This window comes from Bombyx mandarina, chromosome 21, assembly GCF_030267445.1.
Source record: "Bombyx mandarina strain Sakado chromosome 21, ASM3026744v2".
NCBI classification, from domain to species: domain Eukaryota; kingdom Metazoa; phylum Arthropoda; class Insecta; order Lepidoptera; family Bombycidae; genus Bombyx; species Bombyx mandarina.
This window is the reverse complement of record NC_143227.1, coordinates 4639756-4666544: the sequence shown is the minus strand read 5'-3', so window position 1 is coordinate 4666544 and position 26789 is coordinate 4639756. Positions and strand designations below refer to the sequence as shown.

General features: G+C 37.2%; 1 protein-coding gene across 1 annotated transcript in view; it reads left to right on the top strand.

Annotated features, from left to right (window-relative positions):
- LOC114252968 (sodium potassium chloride cotransporter) overlaps positions 1–26789 on the top strand; it is a 53347-nt gene that overhangs the window by 8679 nt on the left and 17879 nt on the right. Inside the window, 11 exon segments of the mRNA XM_028187672.2 lie at positions 5095–5227; positions 5614–5899; positions 11122–11196; positions 11905–12085; positions 13786–14045; positions 16958–17066; positions 18096–18235; positions 24047–24274; positions 24945–25176; positions 25372–25493; positions 25595–25730. Of these exon segments, the coding sequence (XP_028043473.2) occupies positions 5214–5227; positions 5614–5899; positions 11122–11196; positions 11905–12085; positions 13786–14045; positions 16958–17066; positions 18096–18235; positions 24047–24274; positions 24945–25176; positions 25372–25493; positions 25595–25730 (1783 nt within the window). The 5' untranslated portion in view covers positions 5095–5213.

The window sequence follows — 26789 nt, the reverse complement described above, 5'->3', positions numbered from 1 at the left end:
TTTTTAAATTATGCAAAAAAATACAATTAAATCAATTAAAAAAAACATTACACACACTACCATGAATTTGACACTCAACACGCATGCATACCTACTATTTGATATTGCCATATATAAGATTTCTAGGGAATTTCTAGTGTAGAAAAAAAGTAACTTATTGTGTGTAAGGATGTGGTAAATGAGTGAAGCGAAGGAGGCATGTAGCGCTGTGAACGATTAGGGAGTATAAAAATAAAAAAGCCTCATTCAACCACATACCTAGGTAATGCCTCATTATAACAAAAAAAATGTCCAAAATTAAAAATAAATGTGGTTTAAAAAAAAAAGGGGTGCACAACCCATATCACTTAGGGGTATGAAAAATAGATAGTAGCCGATTCTCAGACCTACTGAACATGCATATAAAATTTCATAAAAATCGGTCAAACCGTTTCAGAGGAGTATGGTAACTAACATTGTGACATGAGAATTTTATATATAAGACTGTAAATAAATAATTATTGCACTGGAATTAAATGATAATTTTACGATGACAGTAAAATTAACATGAGAGTTGCACAGAGAAATTAAAATAATAGGTATAACAGTCACTGCTACGATTGATACACAAATTTAATAAAACCAAAAAAACATGGCTGAAAAATGTATAGTGAGTAAGTAAGACAGGAGACCGGCTTTGTCCTCATCCCTACTACGTGATGTTTGCTGGATGAGTGGTGAGACCTGGTGGGGATAACTGATCGATTGATAGTTGATCAGTAGTCGCCGGCGAGGGCGGGAGATCAAATTAAATTTTAAAAAAATCATAATTAAAGGAACTTGAAATTCTAAACTCTGAATAAGAATTTATCGTACTACAATTATATAATAATATTTGATTGCCACCTTGCAACCTTATTGCGGATCTGTGCATAGAATAAAAAAAATAAAAATCGGGATGGAAAAACAGGGGTTGATCGTATAAGAGTGAAGTGAGAGTTTTTATTTTAAGGCATGACAAAATAAAAATGAAAATGAAAATCTTGCCAAAAAATTAAAGTTTTTAATTAACAAATAAAAAATAAGCGTTGATCGTAGAGGGGTGAAAAATGTAGGGTTGTATGTATTTTTGTATGCTGTATCATATAGAATATCAAATAGAAACAAAAATGTATGCCTAATAAAATTAAAAAATTATGGGTGGACCACCCTTGAAATTTAGGGGGATGAAAAATAGATGTTGTTTGATTCTCCACCCTGGCCGATATGCACGCTAATATTCATGAAAATCGGTCGAGCCGTTTCGGAGGAGTTCAATTACGCACCCCGTGACACGAGAATTTTATATAGTCTTTAGATAGTCTGTGCTCAAATTAAGAATAGGTATTGTTTGTCTTTATTAATATTTGTCTAAAGTATACATAGTCTTGGCGAAATCTGTGATTATAGAAGTTTATTAGTCTTTGACAATAGAATCATAATAGCGTACAAAGTTATAATTTCAATTAATTATAGTCGAATTTCGACTACCGGGGGACCACTATTATAATGAAATAAATACATCAGAGATGAATATATCAGAGTTCGATGATGCCTGGTAAAAAGGCCGTTAGACACGAGCTGCTGACGAACGCAGTGTCTTTAGATAGTGTTAGTAAACTTAAACAGTTCCGGTGGTTTGTGGTAGCGATCCTAGCATGGAGATGATGGAATTATCTCAAATAAATCCTCATACGGTCTGTACCGTATGAGGATTTTGCACTTTGTTACTCTTTGTCTCTGTAGACAAAGAGTAACAAAGTGCTTAAATAGGCTCAGAACTTCCAAACGTACCTGTAATGACAGGATTACTGACAATCTGAACGCCCCCCGTGCTTAGAGTCAAATGGAAAGATGGTATTTAGGAGCGAGTAATGCTGCCATGTACTTTACAAAGTACAAGTCTTTTGTTGGCTTTTTGTTGGCTACTTCCAATACTTTAGAAGCTATAGTACATTGTGCACCAATGGAGAAAAGTTGGACATTCCCTCCCGCGTGTAAAATTGCAAACACGCGGGACACGCCCCTGCACCCCGGCCCGGTACTCCACGAACTTTCGGCCTGGTAGGAGAAAAAATAGTATGTGCACCGCGAGAAAAAAGTAGGACATCTCATCCCGCGTGTTTGCCACCGTCGCCTTCGGCTCGGGTAGCAATTTTACACGCGCGAGGAAATGTCCTACTTTTGTCCCTTGGTCCACAATGTACTATTAGCTATATGAGCAGTATTAAATGTTTTTGATTATAATAATAAATAATATTAAAATTTTCGAAACCTAACCCAATACGAAATATTTGTCCGGACGGTAAAATAATTTGCATATCCATGTTTGACACGATTTAAAATTATAAATTAACATGTTCTCATAAGGAAAGAAGCTAAGTTGGCTGTGATCACACCTTCACGATGATGTTCGCTTGCATGTTTCAACACAAAAAACACAATAATACATAACGCCAACCGAACCGGTTTCAAAATTGTTAAAAACTCTAAAGATCAATATTGTTTCGAGATAAAATGCATCGGCATTAACAGTGAGAGAGACAATGATAATAGCTATGAAGTGATATGACCGCTAATGAACAAGAGTACGTTTTAAATGACATCTTGCTATTTTGTTTCTATGTATGAAAATTATGAAAGAAACGTTGAGACATCATCGCAGTAAATTAAATTAACTCAGTATTGTTTTGGGCTTTATAAATATTTTCGTTATAAATACTAATTATATTAATGTTTACCCAAAACGAGAAACAAGGAATACTTTCATCTCAGATTCATTGTCTTATTCTTCGGATTATGTTAATTACTTATTTTTGAACGTTACAAAATACTGGTTTTTTTTCTCTGTTTTAATAGATAAATTAATAAATGTTCGCCCCAAAATAAAAAATAAAAACAACCGTAATCTCTAACACGTCAAGATATACCTAGATTTGTTTTATGTAATATTTTTAATTTTTGTTCTGTTTTTGAATATGTTGAAAACAATATGACTATTTCGAAAAAATGCCTATTGATAATAATAATATGATAGCATCCATCCTTGCAAAAACAACTGAATAAAAAAAAAGTTATAGGTTGAAAAAGAAAGTGGTATAGAGGTATTGTGTAGTATAAAAGTTAATTTATCATTTACATGGTGATCTCCATGAGCCCCGGTAACCACTTAACACAAGGTGGGCGATGTGCTCATTCACCCATACAAATAAGTCAATTGATCGCCTGGTTGGTGTACTGGTATTTGACCTAGACTACGGTACACGAACCCTGGCTTCGATTTAAGTCGAAGTCGGTATCAGATTCACAGACCACCTGGTGTTAAGTGGTTGCTGGAGCCCATGGACATCTACAACGTAAATGCCGTCACCCACCTTGAGATATGGGTTCTGGTCTCAGTATAGCTACGACGACGGCTTCCTCATTCTTAAAACCGAAACGCATTACTGCTTCACGGCAGAAATAGGCAGGGTGGTGGTACCTACCCGCGCGGACTGACAAGAGGTCCTACGACCAGTATAATGCTGTATTCTAGTACCCAATTATGTTTGTCTCATGAACCCGTGTTCTCGACCGTAGTCCCATAAAATGTTAATCAACTTTCCGAAACTTTCCTTCGATATGCTTAAATTATAAAAAGCTGTTTCGCTTCGTACAGTATCTACAGTTTTCAGGAACATTGTCTTCCCTGTAGACCCTTATAATGATTTATACAGATCTGTCAGTAATCTGGATTCTGTAAGACCCTTGTTAGAAAGAAAATCTTAATATACATTTTAACAACACGTTTGAAGTTACTAAAGTAATGAAAGTAATAAATATTAAATTCATAAATAGACATTGTACAACTGTGTAATTTTTGTTTTGATTCCTATCTTCTTGCCCGTAACACAATTGCAGTTGCAGTGCTCTACTAATTAATAACTTATTAAGTAAATTACAGAGGATAATACACAGGGTCACTCGGCCTATAGAAACTATGGTACTATGGGATCCAGAGACTAATAATACGTTACGAGTGAATATAAACACCCAGGCAAAATACAAACACGAATGTTTGCCCGAATTGGAATCGGCCCAGCAATTATGGGCGAAATTTTTCATAATTTCCTCTCGTCTCCAATTGGACATAAACCCCCCTTAATACATGCCACTGCGCTTCTTTTCCTGATTTTAAATTCAGTCGTTGCTCGAATGACAAGCATCTTCGCATTTTTTTAAAAATAAAACATTAATAGATGAAAAACGTCGATATGGATTTATTGATAAAATATTAATGTTTCCTGTCACAGTAAGCTGCGCAAACTTGTTAGTCCAGCTTGACACACATTTAACGCATGAAAAAAAAAACATACTTGTGATTTTAATTCTTTTCCCGGAAATATTTACTAATTTATTATACAAAACGTGAATTTTAATAGACTGGATTGTTGCGACCGCGATCTTAGTCATAGCCGGTGGGGCGGCCATTACGCAAATTCGACATTCACGAGGATTTAAATTTATAACCGATACGTATCTTAAGGTAGCGTTAGAACGCTACTTTGATAAAGCGGTGCGACACGATAATTCTCTTATCGTGGCGATTGCTAATTACTTATACCTGACCCAGGTGACGAAGCAACGCAAAGTCACCGTAGTCCTGACATGTCTTGTCTGATCCCCTGGATTCACTTTCGGTGCTTTAAGGCCCCTCAAGCACTGGTCACCATCAACCTCGAAGAATCCGACGAGCCAACTAACCCATAGAAATCTCAGTGGGTCGCGATTCCGATCCGGTGGTAGATTCTGTGAAGCACTGCTCTGGTTAGGGCTAGTGGCAGAAAACTTTCTCAGGTTGAGCAGTGAGCTCACCTACCCATTCGGGTTTAACAGGAATAGCCCCATAGGCTACCAGAATATATATAGGTAGGAAAAAAAATTAGACATATAATTCGAACCATCGCAAAACTTATCAACTGCCCTTACGCGAAGTAAGCATACAGCATCCATGCAAATGAGTGGTAATGTTAAAGGCGATTGTGTTCGTTTTAATAAGTAAATCAACAAAATTTAATGTTTTTTTTTGGTCGACAGGTTCGGTCCACATTGGAGAAAATTATGCAGTTGAGAACAACTACAAAAAGCACATTTCAAACAGCGTCATCTAATTTTTTAAACCGCCAGTTTTTGAAAGCCAAACGCAACTTTACATAATGGAAGATAATAGGTAAAGGATATAAAAAAAAAACATTGAAATTACAGCAAAAACTAGTCTCGCACTGCATCCCACCAATCGGTGCAATTTGTCTCTCGCGTTTAGCCTTCAACACTACCGATAGCATCTCTAATGGCCCACTGATATAAAATATATGAATAATGATCACAATGAATCGCGTAATGTAAATTACATCCATATTAGAGGCTGGATATTCTTTATTTCAACTTTTAGTGTTTGATATCTCATATCATAATTGGTTCTGTATTTGAGATTATTATTTAAATACTCCCGACGATGTTCGAAGTATTCTTGAAATGAATGAAGTAACAAAGTTTTGATACGAAACAAAATACGATTGTTGATCAATTAATTACATTATAATTAAATTTGTGTAGATTTGTCGTTTCAACCGTGGAGGGGGAATGTAAGAAGAATGGTATCCACATGGGAGCTAATATCATATCTCGTCCACTACGGTCTTCCTTGGAGACTGTCGAACGAGGAGTTACCAACGCGCAGCCGGACACCTGGCTCCACGATGCCGGCTGGAGGAGAAAACGCTCTCTAGCACAGCTGACAAGGGAAGCGCTCCCCAGAATGGAAAACTACAGAAATTCGAAGAGAGCCCTGAAAAGACCTAGTTTAGGTGAACTACACGGTGACCACCTAATAACTGAAGAGGTGAGTTCTAAAATCTTCCAAGAAAATCGTTTTCATGGTGAATAGATAGATTATTTGTTCACTTTGTCAAAGAATCATATTTCACTTTAATAATGACGATGAATCGAGTATTATTTTCTAGGTAATTCATAATTAATAGCGTATTTTTAACCGACTTCAAAAAAGGAGGAGGTTCCCAATTCGACTGTATGTTTTTTTTTATGTTTGTTACCTCATAACTTGTGGCTGCGTGAATCGATTTTGATAATTCTTTTTTTATTAAAAAGCTTACGCTTTGCGTGTGGTCCCATTTCAATTAAATCTAGTTCTGATAGTGGTATCCATAAGAAAACCATATAAGTCTTTAATTTGCATTAACTACGTGTGCGACAAATAGATGATAACTCAATATCACGCCAACCGATTTCGATGATTATTGTTTTTAGTGTATATTAATTTGTTTTGGAATATATTTTTTTTCTATTTGAAGTCGATTTTTGTTAAAGAATGTCTACTTACAATTATAGTGTAAATAGACATTCTTTCGTACACTATATTTAAACTCTTCCAAGACCTTGAATTCCCATTTAGAATTAGCGAAATGTAAGAATGAGCATGAAGGTTGGTTCAAAAATACAATATTTACAATGCCCAATTCAAGCTACTGTTAGCGATGACACTTATAATTATTAAAATGGTCGAAAATGATTGCGACTGTTATAATATCGTTAAGAGATATTAAAGTTGTGTTACACGCAATAATAACCTGTACGGTAATTATTATTTATAATTCGTAGCCAGGTAATATTGGTAATAACCCCTATTTAAATTCATTACCTGATCAGAATGGACGGTAGAATGGACGGTCGAATTCTAAAATTTGTTTTATTATATGTCATCTAAGTACTTTATTTTATTATGTTTATTCCTTTTTTTAAATAAGATGTCACATGGATATATTAATTGACTGTCATAGTAATCTCCCCTATCGTTCCCAAAAGGAGCTTACGAAGAGGTGTTGTCGATTTTATTTTGGTTTGATCGGCTGAAGGTTGAAGAAATTCACAACGCAAAAATAGGGTAGATGTTAGTGGACTTATTTGGTACGAGAGCTTATGAAATGACGTACCACCAGTAATTACGCATAATTTTTTCGTTGAATTGATTTTCATTGCATGGCGTTCATGTGTCATACAAATCAATTCATCCTGGAAGTCGTTAATGGGCACATGTTAGGTACGTCATATAGTTGCTTAGAACAATGCGCTTAGTGCGAGTTTTTTAACGTTTTCGATAGCGTAAAAGTTAAATCAAATTTGTATGGATTTGGAATGTTTGCTTACGTTTGCCGCTAGGGGCGCTGTTCCAACTGCATACAAAGAGATACTTTTACGCTATCGAGAACGTTTAAAAACTCGCACTAAGCACACAGTTCGTGCAAGCCTGCGGGTTGTGAGCACGGGGATAATCGCATTGATATACCGCTATTGTCGTCTATAACATCGTCGGTATACCGTCTCATATGACAACCACTACAACATGTTCCTTTTTTTTATAAATCTTGCAAAATTAATCATATTTAAATAAACTGATTTGAACAATGCGTATTTCACTTCACAAATAGTTTCTACAGTGCTATTCGTATAGAAACGGAATTCGAATAAAGCCGCAAGGCATATTACTAGCTTCGCTCGACAGCATTGACTATTAAAACGTCTCAATAAAAACCTTAGTATTATTAATAACCATTTTAATTTATGGATTCGTATGTATTTGCGTTTCGTTGTGTTTGTAAAGTCAATTTGATATTACACAACCTTGATTCGGTTCTTGTAATCTAGCTGAAATGTTTGTTTACACAGCTAAATGTACTGTAAAGTTTTATGAGAAATTACTGGTATATGACTCGTGATAAATTCAATCCAAATACTGTTTTTATCCTTCTATTCCAAGAATCGTAATAATTTTACATAGAATATACTAGACAAGTTCACGGCCTAGCTGGTTTGAAGTGGTGATAGGAGCTTATGTTAGATGTCACAACGCGTATGCCGCCACCTAACTTTAGACACGAGGAGGCAGTCCTAATGAAATTATACAATAGCTGTCATAACATTCAAACCGAAATTCAATGTTGCTTTGTGGCAGAAATAGGCGGAATAGTGATACTTACTCATACGAGTTTACAATATAACAAACTACCAGTAATTTCACAAGTTAAAAATGTATGCTTTTTGATTTTTATTACAAGTTATTATTCCTTCATCGCGGAAGTCATTCGTGAATACGCGCTAAGTATTTAATACCATATTGGTAGCAGCATACGGGATTTTAACACAGGCATAGTCGCATCGCTTGATGCGAAAACACTGCTTGTCTTTCCCTTCAGAACACGACGAGTTCAAAAAGTTCTTGGTAAACAGTTAGCTAGTGCTCTCAATTTTTCTTAATGAAGCTGAGACCTGGACAAAAGATCTGGAAACCCCAAACAGATTGACGCCTTCTAGATGTGGAGGAAAATGCTGCTTAGCCGATGAAGTATAAATCGGATCAACGTATTTATACTCGCGATGCTCAAAATCAAAACGAGGCTTTCTCGCACCTACCTGAAGCTAATCTTTTCGGATACTTTGTCAAGAAGGACGTAGAGAGAATCTCGCAAAACTGGTGGCTACAGACAAAGTGTAAGGAAAAAGAACGTGGGAGCGAAGTCTAATGTGTTGCTCTGACTAGATCCGCACCATCCTTGCTTCCATCATTTACAATGCTCTCCGAGTAGACGAAGACAGGATAAGATGACATCGTGAGGGCGTAGGTTATGGGTGGAAGTGGTCACGACCTTCAGAAATTGGAGCACGGCTGAAAGAGTAGGAAATAGCAGAAAGCGGACCATGAACGGAGCATTGTCTCTGAATGCTAGGCTCAAGTACCTACCTACAAGTGGTCGAGGTGATTTGCCCTTAATAATAAAGCCGTGAGCTAATCTCATTATTTAAAACAACAAAACCCCCGGTTCTTCAAGCCCCAAAGGCGACGTCAACATCTTTATTTCTTTCAATAAAATCATTAATACGTCCTTAACCTTACAAATATTAAGGAGCTCGCGAATGTTTGTGTTAAACGTTTATCTTCATTTGTTTTAATTAATGCCAGCGGACGGGCACACAGTAAAATTCTTCTGTATAAATTAACCTTGATAAGAGAACGCCTATTCATTTAAGTGACGAATTCATAACCACTTGCTAATTGTTTCAACAAAGACAACACTTGTTTAATTCATATATCTGTGCTGCTCGTTGATGCCTGAGGCCTGAGGAAATGGATATGTTGTGGTTATCGTAAGAACTAGCTATGCGAAACGTACTTACTGGTTCGGTTCAGTGTGTTCCGCGTGTACATTTCTCAGCTATCTTTCACACTTGGTTTATTAAAAACTGTGTACTGCTGTCATTTTTACTGTTACTGGTGGTAGGACCTCTTGTGAGTCCGCGCGGGTAGGTACCACCACCCCGCCTATTTCTGCCGTGAAGCAGTAATGCGTTTCGGTTTGAAGGGTGGGGCAGCCGTAGTAACTATACTGAGACCTTAGAACTTATATCACAAGGTGGGTGGCGCATTTACGTTGTAGACGTCTATGGGCTCCAGTAATCACTTAACACCAGGTGGGCTATGTGAGCTCGTTCACACATCTAAGCAATAAAAAAAAAAACATCAAAGAACAATCTCTTCACAATCGAAATAGTAAACAATTCTTAATTCGACAATATTCGTTTTGTTCATTTTTGTTATCCAGAACTTTTTTAAAGGGGACTCGATTTTGATGATTCTTTAAAATTAGTGCATGTTATCATCCTATTTAGATTTTATCAAGATCTGACCAGTAGTTTTTGAATTATCCTTAATAATGTATATTTCATTTCGACTACATTGAGAATATTCTCTTTCATTTAGTTGTTGACGCTTTTTTATTTATTTATTATTATGTAATTAGAATTAAACAAAAAATAACAGTCCCAGTAATTTGGACCCTAAGTGAATATCTCTATCTTGAATTCTCAAAATTAAGGAAGTGGCGGTAGAACTGCGACGGCTTTCGGTTCCCAAGCTCTTCATGCATAAGAAGCTGCTTCACCTTTTTCTCACGCGATGCTGACAGCCTCTTTATGAGTTCAATTTTCAATTTTTCATATTTTTCTACCGTGTAGTATCTTCAACCAAATCCCAAACTATTACCGAAGACTGTCTGTGGATCTAAAACCTGTTAGAATAGTAAACAAAAAAAATTATCATTCGGATTACATACATTTTTATTTTAGGTTAACTTTAAAACATTTTGTTGGTGCGACCATGAATGATTATGTTTTTTGAATTATTTGATGTTGCAGTGATACCGACAACATAAAAAATAATTATAAGAAACATTTACGGTTGAATTTTGTGAATATGTATTTTCGGAATTAGATGTAAATTTAAATATAGTATATATACATTTTTTTTACATCACAACAAATTCTTTATTTCTTCTACAACTTCAGTATTCTTATAGTTTGGAACGAGCCATTATTATGATGTCGTAAAAAAATCAGCTCTCAATATTACTTTATTGGAGTAAATTTATCTTCATCATGGTTATACCCTGGAAAAGGATAACTATTTATAGTATTGCATATACACTAATGTAAAATATAACTGCAGCTGGGGTCATGGATTAGTTGTGTTCATTGTATTATAGTTATCTACGTGGTGGATACTTCTTGTCTTTTTTTTTTTAAATTGAATCTCGTAGTTTTATTTGTAATTTTATTTTCAATAACTAATTTCGAGGCTTGCTCGCTATGTAAGTTTATATGCGTTTGCTGAGTGCACATATCATTTAAATTGCAATCCAGATCAGATTTAGATACAATTTGTACGATTTAGTTAATATGTAATATATTGTAATGATTGTGGTTTGTTTTGTGTATTGGTTATGTTATGCACAATGATTTGAAATCACCTCAACATAATAGCGTCGCTGGCGTGTAAACCAACAGTGCGTGGAGACACGTGGTGTCCATTATGACCACAAATGATGTCGCCTGTCACTCATCTGCGACGCGATAATGCCAACAATAACTTACATCACATCGTAGATAGTAAACTTATATTGTTTGGATTAGAATTATTGCGCGCTCACTCACAGCTGTATTAACACGGTACACAATATGGTAATAATCATGTGAATAGCTGAAGGTCTTTTGCAGGAAGAGAAAACGCAGAATCCGAGAGACACAAAATCACCAACACCAGCCGGTGGAATCAAATTAGGATGGATACAAGTGAGTACCGAAAATTTGGACGAATATAGTCATATTTTAGAAATTTAGGTCATCTCTAAAACTCTTTTTGGCTATTACCACATTGCTTGCGCTTTGCATACCCTCGGGCTATGGTAATGACATCACCACTTCTCTCATCTTATAGCGCGTAAGATACCTAATAGAAAACACATTTGGAATTATTTTTCTTTTGTTTACTTTCTCCACCGCACACAAGACCCCCAAGACTACCACAAGACTACCAAGATAATTCTGTTTACTCACATTATACGCTGCATTAATGCTTTATTTAGATGTGTTATAATAATAGCTTGATTTGTTGATGTGTGTTCTTGAAATAAACAAACAATTTTTTGCCCTACCTATTCGCTGGTAGCTTATGGGACTATTCCAGATTCGCGTGGACGGGTAGGAAATAAACATCAAATTTCGTAAATCTGTACTAAAGGATCGAGACTTGGAACTCATGTCTCAAAATTTAGCGGTAGGCAGCGGCTTAGCTCTGCCCCTGGCATTGCTGAAGTCCATGGGCGACGGTAACCACTCACCATCAGGTGGGCAATAAAAAAAAAAATAGGGGCGACATTTAAGTTGTTGATAAACTACTTAAAACCAGACGGGCCGTGAGCTGGTGCATCCATCTAAGCGATAAAAAAAAAGAACCGAATGAAAAGTAGATATATATATATATGTATATTTTTCGGGCAGGGTGTGTTGATACCATGTCTCCTGAACATCTGGGGCGTGATGCTGTTCCTTCGTATCTCGTGGGTGGTGTCGCAGGCCGGCATTGGCTGGTCCCTGGTCATTATTGCACTATCAGCTGTGGTGTGCGTCATAACTACGCTATCTATGAGCGCAATTTGCACCAATGGAGAAGTAAAAGGAGGTTAGTATTTAGTACATACAAAAGTATTATACTTAATAAATATCACATTTGTTTTGTAAACGGCACAACTTCACGTCTGAAAACAATATTGCTCTTAGATATAAAATATATGCGGAGATAAAAAAGGATATACTTGTAGATTAAATGTTCATAAATTAGATTTCCGGCAGGAAGTACGACTATTATATTTATATAATATTTATTTATTTATTACACTTCATGTAAAATTTACATTGGCGGACTTAATGCCTAAGGCATTCTCTACCAGTCAACCAAAGGTAGTGCAGAGTGAATAGTGGTAGGTGCAATGAAATTTATATTAAGTTATAAATATATACACATATACATACATATACGCATACATACAGATATACATATAATATATGTGAGTATTGAGAAAGATTAAGAAAATTAAGAAAAGACAAACTGTATGCTTAGTAGTAAGCTCAAGGACGCTCAGCGAGCCATGGAAAGAGCCATGCTCGGAGTTTCCCTGAAGGATAAAATCAGGAATGAGTTTATTCGACGGTGAACTAAATTCATCGACATAGCTCAAAGAGTGACAGGCTGAAGTGGCAGCGGGGTGGCCATATATGCCGTAGAACTGACGATCGCTGGAGTAGAGGGGTTCCTGAGTAGAGACCGCATAGTGGAAAACGTAACGAGGGACGTCCACTGGCTAGTTTATGTGGTGACCTTCGAAGAGTGGTCGGCAAGAGGTGGATGAAGAGAGGCCTATGTCCAGCAGTGGACGACTGTGGGCTGATAATTTATCATCATCATTCTCCCTCTCTTCTCCCAGTCACCAGGGGTCGGCGCAAAAAAATTTCTCCTTCCATACTCCTCTATCATATACCATTTCTTCGCTAACTCCCCTCTGACACATATCGTCTTTTACGCGATCCATCCATTTTATCTTAGGTCTACCGCTTCCTCAATCCTGTGGGCTGATAATTATCATGCTTAAATAAAGAAATATGCTATTTATTTAAGTAATGCTTTTATCTGTTTTAATACAATTATGAATTAAATAACATTGTAATTGACTTGTTTGTATGTATTGTAAAACGAATACACTTACATTCATATACGGCTTTTCCACAATTACCTTTGATAATTGTACTCTCTGTCCTTCTTTTGGCATTGGAGTAACAATAATGATAATTAATGTTCCGTGCGGTGACGTTCTCGAAGCGTTCTTAATCTATAAATTAATACGTGAAGCAAAAACTTTGTATCCCTTTTTACGAAAATTGCGCGGACGGAGGTGTATGAAATTTTGCACACTTATAGAGAATATAGAGGAGAAGTGCACAATGCTAATATTTTTTTGAAATAATGCATAACAGATACATTAAATCAATAAAGAAAACATTACACACACTACATACCATGTAGGTATTTGACGCACACACGCATGCATACTATTTATTGTCAAACTTTTGTTTTTGACGTTTGTGGTTAAATTGAAAATAGATTAAATATTGTTTGTCTTTATTAATATTTTCTTATAGTGTAGCCTTGGTGAAATTTGTGATTATAGAAGTATAAAATACAATCATAATAGTGTATAAACTTTTTATACAATTCCAATTAATTATAGTCGAATTTCGACTACTGCGGGACCTCTAGTATTTTGAATTTCAACAATTTCCGATACATGTCCGTGTTCTCTATATCTGTTAATATTTTCCCCTCAGGCGGCATTTACTACATAATATCAAGATCTCTCGGCCCAGAATTTGGAGCTTCAGTGGGCATAATATTTGCCTTTGCCAACGCCGTGGCCGCGAGCATGAACACTATTGGTTTCTGTGACTCCATGAACCATCTCCTCAAGAGTTTAGACCTGCAAATAATTGACAACAGCTACAACGACGTGAGGATCATCGGCGCCATAGCTTTATTCGTGATGTGCGTCATCTGCGCTATCGGAATGGACTGGGAGAGTAAAGCACAGGTCAGTTCTTATGTGTTCTTCTTTTTTTACCTTCGACAATCCAATTGACTTAAACGGTATGAATATGGTCAATTGTATTTTTTGTTTACCAAAATTGTGTAAGAAGGGTTAAAAATTTACTGTCCTAAACGTTGAAAACCGTGAAAGTTTCTTTATATTATAATTTTTTTGTAAGCTTTGGAATAAACGCCGAGACTGTTTGACAGGTTGATAAGCGTTGAATAATAAAATTTATTTGTTAATTGAAATGTTTGTCTTCTCAAACAAGCCAACCCGCGTCGCGTCGTCACCGGCTGATGTAAAAAATTGCCCACGGATAAACAATACAATTTATTATTATTTAAAGCCGTGCAACCAATGACATTATACACGCAGAAATGTCGCACTCTTAAATTGTAACGAACCCATGCATCAGCTCGCTGAGTTTCTCGCCGGATCTTCTCAGCGGGTCGCGATTCCGATCCGGTAGTAGATTCATTCGCGAAGCAACTGCTCTTGAGTTGTTAGGTTTCCTTCGGAGGCGCTCGGGCAGCTGTTAGCAAATCCCTTTTTGGCTGAGCCCTTGCTCGCCCACCAGTCCTGGTAAAACCGGAAAGGCCTTCGGGCCAACAATAATCCTTCAATCTTAAAAAAAATATTGTAACTACATAGCGTGAACGCACGTGAATGAAAAATGCGGAAGGTTCTGGAAACATTCCATTGAATACTATATTCAACTTTTTTGTATTGGTTAAAATAATTAAAAAAACATTGAAATATTCTAGAAAAGTTTGCTTATCTCGTACAGGGATTACCCATGTACTACGCTAATTGCATCGATATAGTTACTGTGAGAATCAAATGTAAATGGGGCAAATTTTTTTTACGTGAAATTGCTATAATTCGAAATGCCACTAAAATAGTAGGTTATATAATATTTGAGATACCATAAAAAGCGTAGAAGTTCTATATGTGTATTGTATTATTTGGGGGTCTTAAATTGTAAAATAAGTGACAAGTTGCTTTTTTTCATTATGAAAATTTTGTAATATGCGAAAAAAAACATAAAAAATAACAAAAAAGGGATTAACAGTATTTGCATCGAATTGCCTCTTCAGATAGCGAAGAGAGGAGTAAATCTACTAAATTCAGCAAAAGTATTACAGATTTATAATAAAATAAAAATGTTCTATGTTTATTAATTTTAGTTACATCCTAACTTTTTAAATATTTTTTGTCATTGCTTCAATGGGTGGTGGTAGTTACGTGGTTACCGGAACCTATGGACATCAACAACATAAATGCCACCAACCACCTTGAGACAGTTCTAAGTTTTAGTTTTATAGTACAACAGCTGCCCCACCCTTCAAAACGAAACGAATTACTTCATAGCCGAAATAGGCAGGGTTATACCTACTTGTGTCGGCTCGCTGGACGCCCTACTACCAGATCTAGATATTTTTAAGGACTTGCCTATATAAAATTTATAGTTTTTACTAAATTTCCTTAAAAATATTACAATTCTTTGTGCTCGGGGAATCGGATCCAGTGTTATTTTTTCAATTCTGCCGCCCTATAGTTCCGCCACTGGCCACCCTAACAAATTACATTTATTTTCGATCTTGTACTGTATCGAGCGACCTTGCTGAACTATTCCGAGCCTTATTGAATAGCATCACGGTATCTAATTAATTCGGAACTGCCTTATTCTATTATCATGATTCGATTTGTGCGTACATAATATTGACATGTGACACTTACATTAATATAATTGAATTGTCGGATATATATACAGTTGTTTGTGTCCCAAACTGGCGATATATTATGTATCTACCTATTATGTATGTGCGTTGACAAACATGAGCTTTTGTAAGATATCATTTAGGGGGTCATCCATAAATTACGTCATACATTAACGGGGGGAGGAAATGTGACATTCCGGAATATGACATTGTGTGACAAGGGGTGCAAGCAAAAGTGCTGACCTATGTGAGCCTTTTTTTGCTTATGTTGGTGGACGATCTCACGACCCACCTGTTGTTAAGTGGCTACCGGAGCCCATAGACATCTATAACGTAAATACCGCCAACTACCTTGAGATATGAGTTCTAAGATCTCAGTATAGTTACAGCGGCTGTCCAACCCTTCAAACTGAAACGTATTACTGCTTTACGGCAGAAATAGGCAGGGTGTTGGTACCGACCCGTGCGGACTCACAATACGTCCTACTACTAGTAATTACGCAAATTATGACCTTGCGGGTTTGATTTTTATTACACGATATCATTCCTTCACCGTGAAAGTCAATCGTAAACATTTGTGAAGTACGTATTTCATTAGAAAAATTGGTACCCGCCTGCGGGATTCGAACACCGTTGAATCGCTACATACGAACGCACCGAACGTCTTATAACCACTTAACACCAGGTGGGCTGTGAGCTCGTCCACTTATCTATGCAATAAAAAAAAAAAGGTACCAGCACCCTGCCTATTTCTGCCGGAAGCAGTAATGCGTTTCGGTTTGAAGGGTGGTGCAGCCGTTGTAACTATACTGAGACCTTAGAACTTATATCTCAAGGTGGGTGGCGCATTTACGTTGTAGATATCTATGGGCTCCAGTAACCACTTAACAACCACATGGGCTGTGAGTTCATCCAATGCAGATGCATTTATTGCTTAGATAAGCAATAAAAAAAAGTTTCTCGCCGGATCTTCTCAGTGGGTCGCACTTCCGATCCGGTGGTAGATTCTGCGAAGCCCTGTCTTGCTGAGGCCAGTGTTAGCAACACTCCCGGTTTGAACCCCGTGAGCTCACCTACTCGCTTGGTTACGCTGACATAGCCTCTCAAGGCTATCAACTTAGGCAGGAAAAGAAATAAGGCTACCAGCGAATAGGTAGGGTGAACAAAAATTATGTGAATTATTTGTTTTAGAATTTCTTGATCGCGATTATAGTGGGCGCAATGGTGGACTTCGTTGTTGGTGCGGTCATGGGTCCGAAGAGTAACTTGGAGGTTGCAGAAGGATTTGTCGGCTTAAGTAGTAAGTGTCGTTTGATGATTTCCCCTTATTGAAATGCCTTTTCGTACCAATATCAAAGGCAAACAAATTAAATAATATACAAACAAATAACTGGGAACAAATCACGCAAGGTCATCCGGCTCCCAATTCGGATTCCCTGTGTTATGGGTATTAGAGTCTGACATGCATATACCCTAAAATTAGATACATATAGATTATATACACCGAGATAAAGAGTAAATAAACTTGTTTATCACACGAATGTTTGCTCCATGTGGCCAGGGGAGGTAACTAAATTTAAATTTTACATTTAAAAAAATCTTTAAAATTATTTTTTAGATGTTGGAAGTTATGGAGAAAATATGTTATACGAAAATACGTAATACTTCAATTACATTTTCACGCCCAAACGATTGAGTCTATTTGATTTGGTATGACGGTAGGCAGCGGCTTGGCTTTGCCCCTGGCATTGCTAACGTCCATGATCAACGGTAACCATCTCCCGATCCACTAACGGTGCTTTAAGGTACCGATCATCGTTCTCGTCGAACCCTTCGCTTGCGACGAAGGGCTCAGCGAGTAAATTAAACCAAAGACAGCCCACTGAGCTCCTCGGTGAATCTTCTCAGTGGATCGCGTTTCCGATCCGGTAGTAGATTCTGTGAAGCACTGCTCTTGCTAGGATTAGTGTTAGCAACGTCGTGAGGTTTGAGTACCGTGAGCTCACCTATTTGTTAGGGTACGTTGACATAGCCTCTCAAGGCTATATATCAGTATCAATATCAATCAATATCAGATTAGGTAGGAAAAAAAAATATCATCATCAGGTGTACTCTCGTCTGGCGACGAGGGCAATAAAATAAGTTAAAATAGTTTGAACCTTCGGAAAGAATTTAGTATAACTTTTAATCCTTTGGTCAGAACAGACTTTCTCTCACGCAGGCTGCAAGCATAGAAAGAAGCTCGACTATGGGACATAATATTACCCAAAACAATTAGTGTTGCGAAATAAAATATAAAGTATTTAATCCCTTATTTGTTTACTTGCAGCATCAACGTTCGTAGAAAATTTCAATTCTGACTTCAAATACAGTGAGGGCATGGAGCAAAACTTCTTCAGTGTCTTCGCCATATTCTTTCCATCCGTGACCGGAATACAGGCAGGCGCGAATATATCTGGCGATCTGAAGGTTAGCAATTTTTTTTTTTATATTTAGAATTAGTTCGGTAATTTTGTATATTCTATATTTAAGTTCGAATATTTTTTTATACTTGTATTTTCACCGGTTTTATTTATTGTATTTTGTATTACGATTTACAATTACGGTCTAGCTACATACTATTATTATACAGTATCGTTTCAATCGAGTTTTTTTAAATATAAAATTTAATTTCCTCAGTGTTTTCCGAGCGCTATGACATGTCCTTCTTCAAACGAGGCTTGCAGAGAGTACTTTATGGTAGGCAGCAGCTTGGCTCTGCCCCTGGCATTGCTGACGTCAATGAGCGACGGTGACCACTTACCATCAGGTGGGCCGTATGCTCGTCTGTCTACAAGGGCAATAAAAATAAAAAACAATGAATACGTAACTAGCTGTGTGTATTAGGATTTCACGCCCAAGCCACAGAACTGATATTGACGAAATCGAGTATAAGAATAGACTGAACCTTGGGAAAAATATAGGCTACCTTTCAACCCAATGTTGAGCACTGGTTTCCGCCCACGCTTAAAGCGAAGCAAGTGAAGGTACAGGTGGAAAGTTAGTGTAAAATGAAAAAATATACCTACATTAGTGTGCAGTGGAATTTCATAAACGAATGCCCTCTGTTTCTAGTATAAAAAATTTATACAATCGTGTAATTTTGATACTTTTGGTGTCAAATATATGTATTTAACCATGAGACAAATTTCTTTGGCAATGACATTTTTTGTATATTTTTCTCACCCTGGTTTATAAGTAAATTTCTAAGAGACTAACCATACGCGCCCACTTCGCTGGCATTTAAAATTAACATTATTATTTATTGTCATTATTATTTGTCTGACTAGGGAGCCCAACACTTATATAAATATTAGCCTATCCATTAATTACATGGATGCCAAGTTTCAAGTCAATCGGATGCACGGTTTAGTAGTTATAACGGAACATCCGTAAAAACCACTGTAGATTTATATATTAGTATAGGATGTAACTACCCACTAAAGTGCTTTAACAAATACGATGGCTCGTTGTATTCGGAAGAGCGATATGACCATGTCGAAGTTTAAATTTTACCATTCTTCACACCTTAATACCATTTCTTTTTTAAATAAACATTTTTAAAGGTGTGTTCATGAGCGCATTCATGAAGGAAAGCTTACACGTAATTATTTGGTGGCACGAGATATTAATATATTATACGCTGCGCTTTTCCTATTTCTGCAACGAAGAATCAATGAATCCAGATCTGTACAATAAAATTTCTTAAATTTGTTACAATATTCTAATGCTCTTGTTATATCCTATCTCATATCTCACGATGGGACTGTATTAGCTAAGAGTTCCGGTAGCCGATAGCTCGTCTATTCGTCAGAGAGAAACGATTATATACCCCTGTAAATCGTTTTAGCTTGTGCCAATACTACGACTATAACATTCCTAATAGTTACTGATTTAGCTTGTATTCGCGTAGTTAAACACCGAAGTGCATTGTTCTCACAATGGATTTGTCAATAATTCATTATGTGTTAAGCAACGTGTTTTGAAAATGCGTTTAAAATAGCAAGTTGCGGGTTAATCGGAGTACCTAAATAGATGATTCACTGAGCCACAAAATACGGCAAAGACACCAGTAAAGAGATTAAAGGGCGTTGCATGACTTGACGTAACGTTCTACAAATTCAAATAAAAGATAAGTTGACGGTTCCCAATCTAGAAAACAAAATGTCGCTTCTCAATCGGTTATTCAATATTTCGAATTGAACGTAGCTGTTTTCGCGATAGGTCTATTCGAGCTCGACACTACAAATTCTATAATTTTTTTTTTTTTTTTGCCTTTGTAGGCAGACGAGCATACGGTCCACCTGATGGTGAGTGGTTACCGTCGCCCATGGACTTCAGCAATCCCAGGGGCAGAGCCAAGCCGCTGCCTACCACTTAATACTCTCCACAAGCCTCGTTTGAAGAAGGACATGTCATAGCGCTCGGGAAACACCGTGGAGGGGAGCTCATTCCATAGCCGGATGGTACGTGGCAAAAAAGACCTCTGGAAACGCACTGTGGATGACCGCAGTGGCTCCAGGTAGTATGGATGAACTCTACTCCGTTGGCGGGCGGTGCGATGGTAAAAACGAGATGCCGGTATCATCTCAAACAATTCCTCAGAGCACTCCACATGGAACATACGGTACAAAATACAGAGGGAACCGAAGTCCCTCCGCAGACCCAGAGGCTCCAAACGATCCGTGAGAGTGGGATTATCGACAATCCGAACGGCTCTCCTCTGTATGGAGTCAAATGGAAGAAGCTGGTATTTGGGAGCCCCGGCCCAGAGATGGGAGCAGTACTCCACGCGAGGCCGGACTTGTGCTTTATAAAGCAAAAGCCTTTGTCCAGGCGTGAAGTACCGCTTCGCTCTGTTGAGGACTATTATCATGTCATACATTCAAACATCGTTCAACATATTAGATTAAAGAATTTCGGCATTTTAAAGCCAATCGAATGAACTACTGGATCCAATAGAAGGATCAATTTGTTTGACCTGCAAACGTATCGTTCTTGATAAAATCGCGCAGCGGACACCGAATCGATTCATTAAAGCCAATTGAAGTGGGCGATGCATGCCGGACAGTGAGTCACAATGTTTGTTATATCTAATGATTTACATCGTTCCACTGAAACAAACACGGCCTCAGGCTTAAGTTTCATTCCGAGAAAGGAAACTAACAGCTTTGGTAGAACACGTGGTAATCACTCGCATCGATTGACTCACTAATGAATTACTCCTGCACGTGTATCTTAGCGCAACTTTGACAAACATCGTAGATTCAAAAGGGGATGGATATCTTACAGGAATGGGCAGAGACATAACAGCGTAATACTCTTTCCTCCTCTAGTATTGAGTTGACTTTAATTTTATTTTGTAGCTATCAGCGAGATTTTGTGTAAACAAACCTTTACAAAAAAAAACCATCAAAAACAAACAAAATTGAAAAAGTATGTACAATGAATCTAGTGTCGGTGATTATAGTCAAACCTCTGGGCGAACACCAAAATATTTTATTACCATACGCACTTTACCACAAGCAGTGGTAGGTCGTACGCTGGTTGCATTCAATTGTTATGTATTTCTAAAACATTGATTTCTATGTTAAACACTGGCTTGAACGCCGGTCGAAGAGTCAGCTATCTAAATATCTATAGACATTTTTGTGAAGTGACAAGTGATGCAACGGGCAATATTTTCCCGCCGTGTACCTATCCATAAAATAGATTCACAATAAAGGAACAGCGTCCAGTATCAATTATAAAATTTATATCATGACCACTATTAGTACGACGCATTTTTAAGTTAAGTGATTACAGGAGCACTGTGACATCTAAATCGTAAATGTCGCCATCAACCTTGGTACATGAGTTGTAAGGTCTCAGTTTTTACAGTACAACGGCTGCCCCACCCTCCAAACCGAAACGCATTACTACTTTACGGTGAAATAGACAGGGCGGTGGCTCTTACCCGTGCGGACTCGCAAAACGTCCTGCCACCAGCAAATGTATGCGTTTAACCGGATATTTTGGCTGAAAAGCAGCCGTCGTTTCCAATTTTGAAACTGTGACAGCAGTTACACAATACAATACATCGACCTTATACTTAGTCTGGCCATAAATACTGTTACAATAAAAAATAAAAAAAATTCTGTTGCAAATAACATTTATTACTTTTACAGTGTGTTAGTTTAATACATAAATATAAAACAATTTAAAGTATAAAAAGCTTATTCGAAGTGGTCTCCATTGGCTGCAATACAGTCCTTTAAACGTTGAGGCCAGTTATCAATAGAAGCACGCACTCTTTTCATGAGAAATTTTTTTACTGCCAATCGTACGGATTGTTTTAGGGACTCCAAATTATTATGGCGTTTAGACCAAGCCGTACTCTCTAAAGCTAACCATAAATAATAATCCAGCGGATTAAGATTGGGACTAGGCGACGGCCAGTCTTCAGCTCTGATGAAGTCCGAAACGTTCGTTTCCAACCAAGACTGCGTAGACCGAGCTTTATGACCTGGCGCCGAGTCTTGCTGGAAGGACCATTCTTAATTATTGAACATGGTGTTGTTAAGGGGCTTCACTGCCTTCTCAAGAATGGTGAAGAATGGTATATACACTTGTGCTGATGTTTTGATACCTTTTTCACAAAATTATGGCTCAGTCACTCCTTCATAGCTAATACCCCACCAAACCATCACTGAAGTCGGATAGTGCCGTTGCACTCTGTCGACTAGTTGGGAAGCTTCCTTAGAGCTTTGAGCATAAATACGGTCATTTTGTTTGTTAAAATGTTGCTCAATTGTAAAAAATTTCTCATCCGTAAACAAAATTTTTCTATGACCTCCCTTTGCGTACGGCTTCAGTAGTTGTTTCGATTTTTCCACCCTATTCTCTTTTATATTATCAGTTAAGAAATGAGCAGTACGTCTCTTATAGGCTGCAAGTCCTAAGTCATCTTTTAAAATACGCGACATGGTTCTAGGTGCTATCTTCATCTCCCGAGATAAAATCTTTTGCTTTCAGACAGGATTTCTTCGAATTCTTTCCCTTACTTCTTTGACCACCTTTTTCGTACGAACACTACGTGGACGGCCAGATCTTTTTCTGTCACAAACAGAGGAGGTCTCATTGCACCTAATAGCCCGGTACACAAACATTTTACTAATACCAAGCGTATGGAGAGTTTTAAAATTTGAATTTGGCTCCGTACCTACTTTGTGTAATGGAATCACAGCGATTCGGTTCTCTTTATCACCCCACTCCATTTTAATATCGTAAAATATTGTACAATGTATTGGCGCCAAAATGAGAAAACTCAATGAGCAATCATATAAAAATGACAGATTCCAAATTCAAATGTAATATTTTGTTTATTTTTAATTGTAACAGTATTTATGGCCAGACTTAGTAAGTCAATAAGTACGGTGGAATTCACCTATCGGGTCCAAATATAAATCTAAGCTAGGTATCTATACAAATACACACACAAAAAAAAACAGTCTATTCGATCAAGAGGAATTCAATGACAAATGCTTGTAAAGAACAGTTGTATATAAGACTAAAGTAAAATCATAATAGCTCTCAGCCCACTGAGTTTCTCGCCGGATCTTCTCAGTGGGTCGCGTTTCCAATCCAGTGGTAGATTCTGCGAAGCACTGCTCTTGCTGGGGCCAGTTTTAGCAACACTCCCGGTTTGAGCCCCATGAGCTCACCTACACGTCAAGGAGAAGCTGAAATAGACTCTCAAGGCTATCAGCATTGGTAGGAAAAAAATAGCTGTTGTAATAGAAATATGAACCACAATTTACGATGATGTTATCCTTATCGTAAATCTGTAAATGATGATGATTGTTTACTATAATGCCTTTACCTGTTAACTACGGCACCGCAGACGTGGAAATGAAGGTCGTGTATTTCGTTCACAACAAAATTAAATATTTTTTACTGTAAAATTTATATTCCATTATCATGAGCACATTCTCTAATAAGGTATTAAGTACTTTAGCATCTCAGATGTTTAATTGACAGTATTTGTATATTTTGCCGTTTGCTACTAAGTCGTAGTTTACAAAAGTTGTATCAAAAAAGTTGTTATTAAATAAATTTCGGATTTTTTTTCGAAATTTTAACCTTTCCCATTGTGGCTGTCTAAGTTACTAAGTCGTAGTTTAGATGTATAAAAAAATAGTTATTAAATAAATATCGTTTTTTTCTCTCGAAAATTTTACCTTTCCCACTATCTGTTTTTAGGACCCCGCATCCGCCATACCAAAAGGCACGTTATTAGCGCTACTAATATCTATGGTGAGCTACGCTATGATGGTTTTATTCACCGGAGCCGCAGCCCTCCGTGACGCGAGCGGAAATATCACTGACCTGGTCATCAACAACGGCACACTTGCAAATTACAGTGCGGTCAGTCAATGTGCTAATAGCACATTATTCCCTTGCAAATATGGGATGCACGTTGATTTCGAGGTAAGCTGCAATAGTTATGTGCCTGTACTCATTCTAGAACACAAGATATTTAAAAGATAAGCTTGCATACAAGTTCCGATAGCATTCATAGCGTCAGTCTACCGAGCAATATCACCTACTCGGTGGAAAATTTTCCCTTCGGTGTTGTCTCCAAAATTAAATATATGTCTAAATCGTCTAATTCTGTGGATAACTCCTTCACGTTGTATAGATAATATTAATAATATTGGATAATTATGTGTCTTATATAGTAAAAAATACAATCGTTTATTGTCTTCCGCACGGGAAACATAATTAAATAATAAATAGTATGTAGATGAAAAACGTCAAATATGTAAAAAAAAATGTAAATAAAAAAGTAAACGTCGCATATGGTCGCGATCCTCAGTAGTGAGGGACGATATAGAAGAAGAAGAAATAAAAAAAATATAAATAAAACAAAATAGGATAGCTCAGCTGATGCTGTCCGAAGTGATTGCACTGAACAGCACTGATTGGAAATCAGGAACCGCCCTATGATGTTGTGTGGTATTTAAAGCTACGTTTGCACCGACTTACTTATCAAGATTTCACGTTAAACATATTCAAAAACTCTCTTCATTCTAGCATATTAAATAATCGAAGTCTGTTTCTAATGGTATAATAAAATCAGTATCCGTTCTTTGTTTAGATCATGCAACTGATGTCGGCGTGGGGCCCCTTCATCTACGCGGGCTGCTGGGCGGCGACTCTGTCCACGGCGCTCACCAACCTGCTGTCGGTGCCGCGGCTCATCCAGGCGCTCGGCGTCGACCGCATCTACCCAGGACTCATCTTCTTCTCGAAACCGTACGGACGACACGGAGAAGCCTACAGAGGATACGTGCTCACCTTCTTAGTGTCCTTACTGTTTCTACTTATTGGTAATTATTTAAATTTAACTACTCTAACAACTGTACATAAACTTACTGGTAATCTAAAATTAAATTAATAAGTAAACAACTTTTTTACTGAAAAATTAAATTTTATTTGTATATTTTATTTAGATATTATAAAACAATAAACAGATGATATTTATGCGTAGAAAAGATCCGTAATAATTATGTATTGTGTTACAGCGAAATTAAATGCGATCGCGCCATTGATCTCCAATTTCTACCTGGCATCATATGCGCTGATAAACTTTTGCACGTTTCACGCGGCGCTGGTGCGGCCTCTTGGCTGGCGACCTACATTCAAAGTAAGCTTCTTTTGATAGACATTCAAATATGTATTTCATTACGTAAGGATATTAATGTATACACTACAATAATTGTTGTTTTCCAAATAAATAAATTACAGTACTACAATGTTTGGGTGTCCCTGGCCGGTTTCCTGATGTGTGTTGGGATCATGTTGCTCATCAGCTGGATCATGTCGCTCGTGACCATTGCAATATTCTTCACGCTGTATCTCATCGTGCACTACCGTAACCCCGGTGAGAAAATATGTTTCTTAACGTTATTTAGTAAATTTCAAATATATCAGTATAACCATCAATTATAAAGAAGGTTATCGGATTATTTTTCTATTATATACTTCAGAAGACGAAATCGAATAAAAATAACAACGGATTTTTCAATGCTACTTAAGCCAGGAACTCATAATTTTTCATTTATATTTTCAAGTCAACTGTTGTCAGCTACTGTTGTTTCTACCTATATAACTCGGGTAACATATATCACGTACCTTCTTGTCGATGTTCTGAATTAATGATCACTTTGTTGGTACAAGTAATTAAATAAATAAATAGAATTAAAAAATACATTGCGTGTCTTTTTCATTGAAATGGGATCACGTTCGTTCGTGCTAGAAAAACATTTATAAGTTTGTTTGAAGATCGTATCCAGAAAACTGTTTGAAATGCTAGTTGAATTCCTTGAAGATTATTTGCAAGATTTTATTTACGTTCATGTGAATCACACGATCTCTTTCGTCGGGAATTAATAAAACCAAATTTGTTTACGTTTGGTATAATTTAGCTGGAATCTATCATATCTATAATATTTGAGTAACAAAAATAATTTTACTTGTTTTGTTGATGAGTAAAAAAATTGATGAGTTACTGGTGGTATGAGGTATTGTGAGTTCGCACGGGTAGCTACCACCACCCTGCCTATTTCTGCCGCAGTTCTGAAGCAGTAATGCGTTTCGGTTTGAAGGGCGGGGCAGCCGTTGTACTGTAAAAACGGAGACCTTAAAACCCCATGTCTCAAGGTAGGTCGCGGCATTTACTGTCTATTTCATTACTGTCATTTATTTCAATGTCAATATGCTCCGGTAACCACAAACGATTCGACTCATTTTTTTTTTTATTGCTTAGATGGGGGGATGAACTCACAGCTCACCTGGTGTTAAATGGTCACTGGAGCCCATAGACATCTACAACGTAAATGCGCCACCCACCTTGAGATATAAGTTCTAAGGTCTCAAGTATACCTATAGTAGAATTATTTTGTCCGTGCAGTTTGGGTCATAAAAAATCGGAGCGGTGAAG